This window comes from Henckelia pumila, chromosome 2, assembly GCF_033568475.1.
Source record: "Henckelia pumila isolate YLH828 chromosome 2, ASM3356847v2, whole genome shotgun sequence".
NCBI lineage: Eukaryota > Viridiplantae > Streptophyta > Magnoliopsida > Lamiales > Gesneriaceae > Henckelia > Henckelia pumila.
Window position 1 is genome coordinate 38011392 of NC_133121.1, and position 10833 is coordinate 38022224.

The window sequence follows — 10833 nt, forward strand, 5'->3', positions numbered from 1 at the left end:
CGAACAGAACAGGTTCTCACCAAGGAGAAACACTAGGATGAATATAACCCTTGTCCAAGAGATCCTGAAGCTGCTGCTTCAACTCTCGCATCTTTGACGGAGCCAGACGATACGGTGCTCGAGAAATAGGCGAAGTCCCTGGCATCAGCTCTATGCCAAACTCAACTTCGCGCACTGGAGGAAATCCTGGAATCTCATCTGGAAATACATCTGTAAATTCATTAACAACAGGAATAGATTCTATACCAACACTTCCGGCGAATGTATCAACTGCATATATGAAGTAGCCTTCCGCGCCATATTCCAAAGCTCGACAAGCTTTCAAAGCTGATACCAATGTCATCTGAGGTCGCGCTCCCTCACCGTAAAAGAACTAGCTATCATCGCCAATCGAATGAAATTTTACCAATCTCTGGTAACAATCCACTGAAACTCGGTATGTAGTTAACACATCAATTCCCAAAATGCAATCGAAATCCTCCATTGCTAATATCATGAGATTCACCATCAAGACATTCCTTTCGAACTCTAAAGGCAACCCATCACTATACGCTTAGCTGACGCAGACTGACCCGTCGGGGTAGAAACAACAACCACTGTGTCTAGTGAAATGTATGGCAACTTATATCTCTTAACAAAACGTGCAAATATGAAAGAATGAGATGCACCAGTGTCAATGAGTGCAAAAGCAGGTATATCAAATAACAAGAACGTACCCGCTATAACTTTCTCATTCTCATCCACTGCATGATCATGCCTCAAGGAGAACACTTGGCTGGAAGTACGAGGTTTCAAATTAGAACCCCCTGTCGACTGTCCCTGTGGCCTCTGCTGCACTGAAGCCTGAGAACCAGAACCTGAGCCAGAACCAGCTCCCCCAGCCTGTGGACAATCCTTCTTCAGGTGGCCAATCTCTCCGCATCGAAAGCATGCCCCTGAAACCTTCCGGCACCTGTTGGCCGGATGATTCCCACCATAATGCTTGCAAGGACCCTGATTCTTTCTGCCGAAACGCATCACATCTCCGGATCCTGAGGAAGAAGAAGTAGAACCAGACTTCTTGAATGACTGAGCACGGGGACCCAAAGAACTCGCGGGTCTAGATGAGTAGAAGGATCTGTTATGGAGGATGTTGTCCTCTGCCTGGTGACATCGACTTTCTAATCCCTCGTAATTCATGTCATCTCCCACAGCAACTCGGTCATGAATCTCCGGATTAAGGCCCTGAAGGAACAGATTATACTTCGCCTCCGAGCTATCGGAAATCTAGGGGCAATAAGGCAGCAACTCAAAGAACTTCAATTGGTACTCTTCGATTGACATTGATCCCTGACGCAAACCCAGCAACTCGCTTGACTTCGCATGTCGGAGAGCAGGAGGAAAATATAGCTTATGGAAAGCTGTGCGGAACTCATCCTAGGTAGCAACTCCTTGGGCTGCAATAAAAGGCGCATAAGTAGAATCCCACCACTTTCGAGCTCGTCCTTTGACCAGGAAATCAAGAGTCTCCATCCGCTTCTCCTCAGTGCATCGGAACTCCCAGAAACAAACTTCCATACGTCGTATCCAGTTCCCCTCATCCTCCGGTGACTTTCCTTCGACCAAGGGTTTCGGGCCCATCTGCATAAACCTATGCATGCTGAAACTCCTGCGATCATCATGGCGATGGTGATGACGGCCCCAATGATGCTCTCGATCGTCCTGATCACCCCAGCGTCCACCTATGCTGCAGTGACTACTCTCGTCACCATGACCTGCCATCTACACGATGATTAAAGGTTAAACCCAATTCCAACAATCTAGATCCCAAGATTACTATGCATGCTCTGATACCATAAATGTAGTTGTAGTAGCCCGTATCCAAAACTATCAATTAATGAGTAATTAATTGAAGGATTATGTTCGGATCAAGTAAAACATGATTAAGGAAATTTCAAATGGATTAACGGAGTCCAGAAATGGATCCAGGACACTCAAAAATGGTGGGTATGGTTCGGCAGGTTCGGGCGCTCCGAACTTGAGTTCGGAGGATCCGAACATGGACGGAGCCATACTTCGGAGGCTCTGAAGACTTCGGACGGTCCGAAGTGGGTTCGGACGATCCGAACTCATGCGGCCAGCTGTCCCAAAATAATACGTCATTGGTGACGTCATCGGGAAGATGTTCGGACGATCCGAAGAGCCAATTCGGACGACCCGAACATTGTATTGGACAGGTGTATGGTTGCATGCGATTGGTTGGACTCGTGGCGGAGATCGGACGATCCGATGAAGTGATCAGACGGCCCGAAGCAGTTCGGATGATCCGAAGTCAGGATCGGACGATCCGAACGTGCTCTATAAATATGAGGTCCGAGCTCCTCATTTGGTGCGAATTCCGAGTTCCTCTCCTTCGCCCACGTGGCTCTATTTTAGGGCTTTGCGTACTCTTATTTTAGAGTTGGAGTGGGGAAAAGTATTTTAGTATAGTCAGACAGTGTCTGACATAGCAGCGGAGCAGTGCTCATGTAGCGGAGCAGTGCTCGAGGCTGTGGAGCTGCAGCTGGGGTGTGCCCCTAGTTGCGGGATAGTCGCCATCAGTGGGCTGACGACGGATGCAGGTATAACTATAGTCTCCTTAAATTATTTAGGAGTATGCAATAGCTTAGTTAAGGCTTTTAGAGCTTAATGAATTATGCATGGGTATTTGCATTGTAAAGTTGATGATAGGCTTGGAAACTAGAGTTGGATTGCTAGGACTGCCTGTAGAAAGGTACGTAAGTACTGACTGAGATTGCCAGCGGATATGCATGCTTATATGTTGCATTTATGTGTTTGCATGTTATTGTTATTGATATATGACATGTACATATCATCTTGTGCCTGTACGTCTGTACATCTTTTGAGATGAGCCAGTTAAGGTTACTCAACCCTGTTTGGACGTTTGATATCGAGTACCCTTAGGTACTGATACCTAGAGGACTCCGTGGTCCGCGTCCGAGATTCGGGAGTGAGTGGTCGCACACAGTGGTTAGTTACCCCGATGTGACGAGCTCATACTCCTGGCGCCAGTCTGAGCAGTTTGTATACAATTATCCCAGATATGGATACCCTGTCATTTACATGCATCATATTTGTATGTTAATCCGTGCTTTTGTATTGAGCTTAGCGCTCACGTCTAGTCTTTTCTGTGTATCTGGACACCCCATTCGACGGGGCAGGCTTAGGTGCAGGATTGAGCACCAGGAGCTTGGAGAGGCCAGTAATTCTTGAAGACACCAAGATTGGCTGTAGGTTTATTTAAGTTATTCGATTGTGTTGTATAATCGAGTTTGTTTAGCCGGTTGTATTCTGCCGGTCTTCTTGTATTTAAGTCTTCCGCAGCTTTTTTATTTAATGCATGCTTAATTATGCTCTTATCTCTGATTAGGTAGCGGATCCGGTATGGGTCGCTACAGTAGTGACCCGCACCGTTATCACCTACTAATCAGAAGCTTAAGCATGCATTTAAATTAATTAAATAAATCATAAATTAAACAGCGGAAAACTTAAACAACAATAAAATATTGTTTACAACCATATCGAATAAACCAGTGTATTAACCCAAATACATCAGAAAAAAAATCCTAGACAATAACCCTGCTGGTCCTCCATCGCCTAAGCTCTCCTGGAACCACCCGCATCGTCCAACCGCAAATCTGTCCCATGGAATAGGGTGTCCAGATACAACAAAGTACGGGACGTGAGCATGATAAACTCAGTACGAGAGTATGAGTATACGGTGTTATGTGTGCATGTATGCAAGTGTACAGGGTACCAAGACTCTCAGGTCAAGAAACTAGCTCATAGACTGGGCCCAGAGTATATATCACGATGCGCCGTCGCATCAGGAGGTGGCTCATATATCCAGTGGATATGGTGACCTGATACTAGTACAAGTGTCCAACCATAAAGGTGACCTAACATAAGACTTACGTATCCAACCATCCACACAAACTCATAGGGTGAGCGCCCTACTACAGGATACCTCTAAGATAAAGGCTCAATATGCTCATGTATGCAACATACAGTCATGACATGCTGTATATAAAGGCATATAAAACATGCAATCACATAATCCATGCAAACACATAATACATGCATACTCAATCTGGATATCTCGAATAATACTTTCGTACCTCATAAACTAGGCAAGCTAGACCAGCACTATGTCCAAGCCTATAATCCGCACTACAATGCAAAGTACTCATGCATTATAATCTTATTCTAAAAGCCTTAACTACGCTATATCATACTCCCTATTTACTATAAGGAGCCAGAGCTATACCTGCATCCGTCATCAGCCTGCTGATGACGACTGCCCCAGAACTTGGGCACCGCTCCGCCGCAACCTCGGAGCACTTGGCCAACCTCCGGACCAAGCCTAGGAAGGATGGAAACACCCCAAAACCCCTAGAAAAGCCTAAGAACCGAGAGAGGAAACTTGAATTGGTGTGAAAATTATGAAATTCGGAGGGCCTATTTATAGGCGAAGTTCGGACGGTCTGAACTGGGTTCGGACGGTCCGAACTGCAACTTGTCCGAGCCGTTTAGACACTTGGGCTCTGCTGAGTTCGGACGGCCCGAAGTGGTTCGGAGGGCCCGAACTGGTCCGTATGCTCCGAACTGTTTTGGTCCTTCCGAACTCATTTTTGGACCCCCGGGACCTACCCTATCATTTTTGGACGTTTCGGATCTGATTTTCCACTTATTTTCACCAAATAAGGACTCCTTAAACATGTTTTGACACTTTTAAAATTATATGTCATTTTCTAACATGTTTAAAATCACTTAATCTTGTAAAATAGAACCGGGCTACTACAGGAATAATAACTATAAAATCTTGTATACAATGTACAAGATGTAAATAATATTAGTACTAAGACATTGATCAAATATACGAAACAATAATATCAAAACACAATTTCAATCTTAATAGTTTTATTTTAAAACATTATCAAAACTGCAATACGAAGACATAATATATATACATATGTAAATATATATATATATATATATATATATATATATATATTTAAAATTGTTCAGATGTTCATGTTTGCTCTCTGCCCTCAATTCGATCATTGCGAACTTCATACACATATAAAAATGAATCATATTAAGGATACCATCATCATTTAGAAACATGAACATCTTATGTTGTGGTGCTTTGTATTGCATAATCATGGATTTTGGAGAAATTTCAGCATATTTTTTGTCAAGGCTCACAAATATATCCATCAATCTACACCCACTGTAGATTGAGATCACAAACATATGCTTCTTGTATTTACAACAACCGAAAAACACAAGATTGCGAGAACATTTCCAGATTTTATTCTCAATCTAATCAATAAAAGCATAACATTCAATACAATAAGATCAAAAATGAAGATCATGACTTCATTCATAACCCATTTCACACAAAAAATATCATAAAATCACACTGTTAAGTAGTAGATTCGAATATTATAAGAACTATATATATAATCTTTTTAATCCAGTACTAAACTATAAAAATTGGCAATGAAATTGTTATAATCGAGAATAATAAAGAATTTCAGATAATCAATCCACAATTGGTTGAGATGAACCATAGACCCACTGAGATACGAAAAACCTAAATATTGACCATCAAATCTGTATAATTCAAAGGATGTACAAAACTTCAACATAGCCACTACACAAAATACAAAAACCTCAAAGAATTACTCAATTGAAAAATAATTTTTTAAAACATCAAGATGAAATTGCATCTAATTTTTTTTTATTTTTCAGCAAAAAAAAATCATACCTTGAACTTGTTGTTTTGATGTTGGTTCTTCAAAAATATTTTCAAATCCGACACTTCTTCACTTTAAACTTCTTTCGTGTAAATTTATTGCACCAAACGTCAACGCAAATGTATAGATCATCGCTGGTCGTTAGGCCATGAAGTAGAAGGCAGATTGGGGAGACGGGGGATTGGAAGGAGAGAAGAATTGTTATTAAAAAAATATTTATTGTTCGAATGAGCTAGTATTAATGGATTTTCATATTATTTGAAGGCAATTTTGTAATTTTACTTCAACTAGGGAGCTCAAAACACATGATAGTGTTTTGTCACGAGATGAGAATAAACAAATTCAGAATCAAGGACTGACATCAAATAAATGTTTTTTTTTTTGAGATTTATTAATCATTTTTCTTTTTATATTCAAGGGATAAGTTTATTTTCTATTGGAATACTTTTTCTCCATTTTAATATATCATTAGATTATATAAGTTTTTTTTTTGAGAAAATTAGATTATATAAGTTTTTCGTATTGTAATAATCATATATTCGATGTTTTAAACGTGACCATATATATATGATGAGAAATACATTAAAAAAAAAACTCTATACATGAGTGATTCAACCTTATTATATTCGATTTTTTTTGTTAAAAAAAACCATTAAAGTGATTATTTTGATCAATATTTTTATTCATGGATAGGAATTAGGAATCGCGGGACGCGTGTGTATATGACTCGTTATGTTCATTGAGGGTATAACGGTAATTTCACTGTCCCTTTCGCTGGTTAAAGGAAAAAGATCTCCCTGGAGGGCAGCAAAGAGGAATCCAATTCTGTTTTACGTTTGACCTTTGCGGCAAACCCTATATTCCCTTTCGATTTCAAATAAAAATCGAAAATTTCCTGTACTTGTTTGATTTCTGGAATTGTGTGGGTGTGCCTGAGTTTGCGATTTGGGGTTGAGCTTGTTTGATTTCTGAAATTACGAATTTTAGGGGCGAAATTTGGTCTAGTGGGGGTTGAATTATGGGAGTTCCGACCATAGCTCTTTACGCGAGTCCACCGAGCAGCGTGTGCTCGGCGCCGCACCAGATTAGCCCCCACGCTTCGTTCGATGTGGAAATGAACGGCCGCTCGACGTCTTCGGCTTCCGCGTCGCCGTCGCAAAAACATGTAATTGGGGGGCTTTCGCGCTTGTTTTCCTCGGCGCAGATCAAATCAGCGAGTTATTCAGCTGGAGGGGAGGATCTGGGTTCTATCTGGCAGGATAGGACCGAGGAATTAGCTTCTTCTTTTCGACAGAGCTCGTCTTTGAAACGAGACCAGCCTCATCAGAGCCCCGTGTCTGTTTTGCAGGGTCCGAATAATTCGATTGGACCTGCTTCTCGAAGCCCGCCTATGAGAATTAATGCAGGTTTTAATCCAGTTAGGTCAGAATTGAATTCCCTTGTGTCGGGAAGTGGGGGCTTTTTTAATGGCTTCGTGAGGCATGGCCTGGGTTCATGTGTGGATTATGATTCGCCGGCCTTGAGTTTGGATGTCAAGGACCTAGACTTCTTGCCATCTAATGATTTGTCTTCGGATGACCTCACGTTCAACATGGAAGATACTTTCGTCGAGTTTCAATTGCCTCCTTATGCTAAAGATTTGCTTTCAGAGGCGCAGTTGACTCATTTGATATTCAGGGATGATTTTGTCGTCAAGGCTTTTTATGAAGCAGAGAAGGCTCACAGAGGGCAGGTATTTTGACGTGTCTTTTAAGTTCTGAATTTTCATAGTGTTGTGCTAATGAGTATGGAATATTATGGAATTCAGTATTGGGATTTTATGGATTTGTGTAGATCCGGGCTAGTGGGCATCCATATTTGCAACATTGCGTGGAGACAGCGGTTCTACTTGCAAAGATTGGGGCTAATTCTACAGTTGTTGCTGCAGGGCTTTTGCATGACTCTGTTGACGATTCTTTTCTTACTTTTGACCATATTTCCCGGTCTTTGGGTGCTGATGTTGCCGAATTAGTTGAGGGGGTAAGACAAAATTGGTTTAAATTTTATAACCATTGATTGGATCTTAATGTATGTGATATATCTGGTTCTGTTTATATACCTTTCTTTATTGGGGCAAGTATTTTTTCTGGTGTTTGATTTGTTTGTATTGGTAAACATAATTTCTGGTTTCTTGGTGTGTTATAACGAAGAGTAACTACTCTCCCCCTTCCCCTTCCCCTTCCCATAATTGCATATGTTGTATTCATTTCTTGCTAGCAATTTATATGGCGAATGGAGGGTTTTGACTTTGCCTGATGATATCTAATACTAATAGTTAGATAGCAGTCTTTATGTAGATTTCTAGGACTCGATGCATACTTGGGTCTTCGAACTTTTGATGTTCTATGATATTGTAATTAGGCGAAAGGATTTTATCTGTGAATGAGAATCTTTTCATTGCGCAGAGAACTTGCTTGATTAAAATTGAGTATGAATCAATCCTCCTCTATTTTTTACCTGGCAATTATGTCTTGTGTAATTATTGTGTTAAATCTTGTTGACTCTTTCAGGTGTCTAAGCTTAGCCAATTGAGCAAGCTTGCCCGTGAAAACAATACAGCCAGTAAAACTGTAGAGGCAGATCGACTACACACTATGTTTCTTGCAATGACAGATGCGAGAGCTGTTCTAATTAAATTGGCTGATAGATTGCACAACATGATGACTTTGGATGCATTGCCTTTGATCAAACAACAAAGATTTGCAAAGGAAACTTTGGAAATATTTTCTCCACTTGCCAACAGATTAGGGATCTCCACTTGGAAAGACGAGCTGGAAAATCTATGTTTCAAATATCTTAATCCTAATGAGCATAAAGACTTATCATCTAAACTGGTGAAATGCTACGATGAGGCCATGATTAGATCTGCTGTGGAGAAGCTGGAGCAAGCTTTGAAGGCTGATGGAACCTCTTTCCACTGTCTATCAGGCCGCCATAAAAGCTTGTACAGCATATATTCAAAAATGTTGAAGTATGTTTGATTTCCTCACTTTCTCGTTCCTGTGTTTGAGATAGATTTTCATTTTTTCTTATGTTTCATGTAATTGGGACTAAATTTGTTTGATATTATCTTGCCTTGCATGCAGATTGAGATAGATTATTGTTGTTTTGTTCTTATCTTTTCTGTGAGTAGCTTAGAGTTTGTTGATTTATCTTGCTTTGCATGTGTAGTTTTGATATTTTCTCATCGTTTCTATATTTTCTATGATTATCTTAAACTTGAGTTGGTTTTATTTCATTTCCTTATGCATGGGTTTGAGATTTATTTTAGTTTAGTTTTTATGTTGTTTGTGATTAGCTTAAGGTTCTTTTGATGTATTGTGGATGATCTATATGGATGGTTTAGTGTGTCGTTCATCATCATAAAAGTGAAGTTCTCCATTTTACGCGCTTGATATAAACACGGACCTCATAGTACTAATTTATGTTTTGATTCATTCTGAAGGCCGTTGGTTCTGTAATATATTCAATATATGGAGTGATCTGTTCTCATGAATTGTGTTCTCATTCACCTTTTGTAGGAAAAATCTAAATATGGATAATATTCATGATATTCATGGATTAAGGTTGATTGTCGAAACAGAGGAAGATTGCTATAAAGCTCTGAAAGTTGTCCAGCGGCTGTGGCAAGAAGTTCCAGGAAGGTTCAAAGACTACATAATTTGTCCCAAGTTTAATGGGTATGTTATACATGCCATTGGGTCATTGTTTTAGTTTCTGATGCATCAGGATTTTTTTATGCTTAACGTAAATTATGATTTCGTAGGTACCAATCCCTACATACAGTAGTTATAGGTGAGGGTACGGCTCCCCTTGAAGTCCAGATTCGAACAAAGGAGATGCACCTGCAAGCTGAGTGTGGATTTGCCGCTCATTGGAGATACAAAGAAGGTGATTCTCAGTACTCTTCCTTTGTACTTCAGATGGTTGAATGGGCACGTTGGGTCATTACCTGGCAATGCGAGGCAATGAACAAAGATGGGTCATCTAGCGGATTTGGTAGCTCCACGAAGCCACCTTGCAAGTTTCCCACTCATTCTGAAGATTGTGCATTTTCTTGCAAACCACAATATGTTCCTGATGGACCTGTATTTGTCATCCTAATTGAGAATGATAAGGTTTGTTCTTTGTTCTTAATGAATTCCCTTCTACTTTAATGCGAAACATGGGAATACAAGGTTTACTGTTGGTCCAGGAGTTTTATGGTCATGGAGATTATTCTTCTGTTCATTGAATTCGTTCATTAGGACCTGGTATTTGGAACTTGCAGATGTCTGTGCACGAGTTCCCAGCAAACTCCTCTGTGATGGATGTGCTGGAAACAGCTGGTAGAGACAGTTCTAGACGAACATCATATGGATTCCCTGTGAAGGAGGAGCTCAGGCCACGGCTAAACCACGCTCCTGTGAGTAATCCTATGTGCAAGCTGAAAATGGGGGACGTGGTGGAATTAACTCCTGCCATACCAGACAAGTCGTTGACTGTGTATCGGGAAGAAATCAAACGCATGTATGACAAAGGCATCACCATCTCAACTCCAGCGCCTGCCGTTAGTACCACGAGTAGGTTAAGAAGCTGACCCAGCACCCTTTATTGAAGTCATTCTTTTATATATAATATATATATAATATATGTATGTATATTTAACAGTCGACGACATAATTACATCTATTCTCTTGTATATACATATGATGTGCAATTAGAGAACAGCTATATGATCGTCCCATGAAGAAATTATATACATCTTAGAATGATGCGATTTATTGATCGATTATGATTTTAAATATGATGTTATTCGTGCATGTGTCTCGAGGGATTCAATTTAAATATCGGTGAACATTGTGCCCTTGATATTGCCTTGTTTTTAAGTCGGCGTTGTGTTGGTATTTCGACAATTTCAAGTTTTGACGACGTGTTCTTGATTTTGTCACGTTTCTCACTCAACTCTAGTGTGCCAAGAACGTTTAGTTCGTCCCAGCAAATCAAGGCTACA

The 10833-nt window shown here is 40.4% G+C and overlaps 1 protein-coding gene across 1 annotated transcript; it reads left to right on the forward strand.

The window, feature by feature from the left end:
* The first annotated feature begins 6613 nt into the window (after positions 1–6613).
* LOC140880562 (probable GTP diphosphokinase RSH2, chloroplastic) lies at positions 6614–10630 on the forward strand. The gene is made up of 6 exons (XM_073285120.1): positions 6614–7533; positions 7635–7820; positions 8351–8811; positions 9362–9520; positions 9607–9958; positions 10111–10630. The coding sequence occupies exons 1-6, from the start codon at positions 6820–6822 to the stop codon at positions 10417–10419; spliced, it is 2181 nt and encodes a 726-aa protein (XP_073141221.1). The 5' UTR covers positions 6614–6819; the 3' UTR covers positions 10420–10630.
* The last annotated feature ends 203 nt before the right edge of the window (positions 10631–10833 follow it).

Bases quoted from the DNA above. Each gene is read 5' to 3' on its own strand.
- LOC140880562 (XM_073285120.1), top strand. From the start codon at position 6,820: ATGGGAGTTCCGACCATAGCTCTTTACGCGAGTCCACCGAGCAGCGTG. The intron at 7,534-7,634 runs GTATTTTGACGT...GGATTTGTGTAG, and splicing joins AGAAGGCTCACAGAGGGCAG to ATCCGGGCTAGTGGGCATCC. The intron at 8,812-9,361 runs GTATGTTTGATT...CACCTTTTGTAG, and splicing joins ATATATTCAAAAATGTTGAA to GAAAAATCTAAATATGGATA.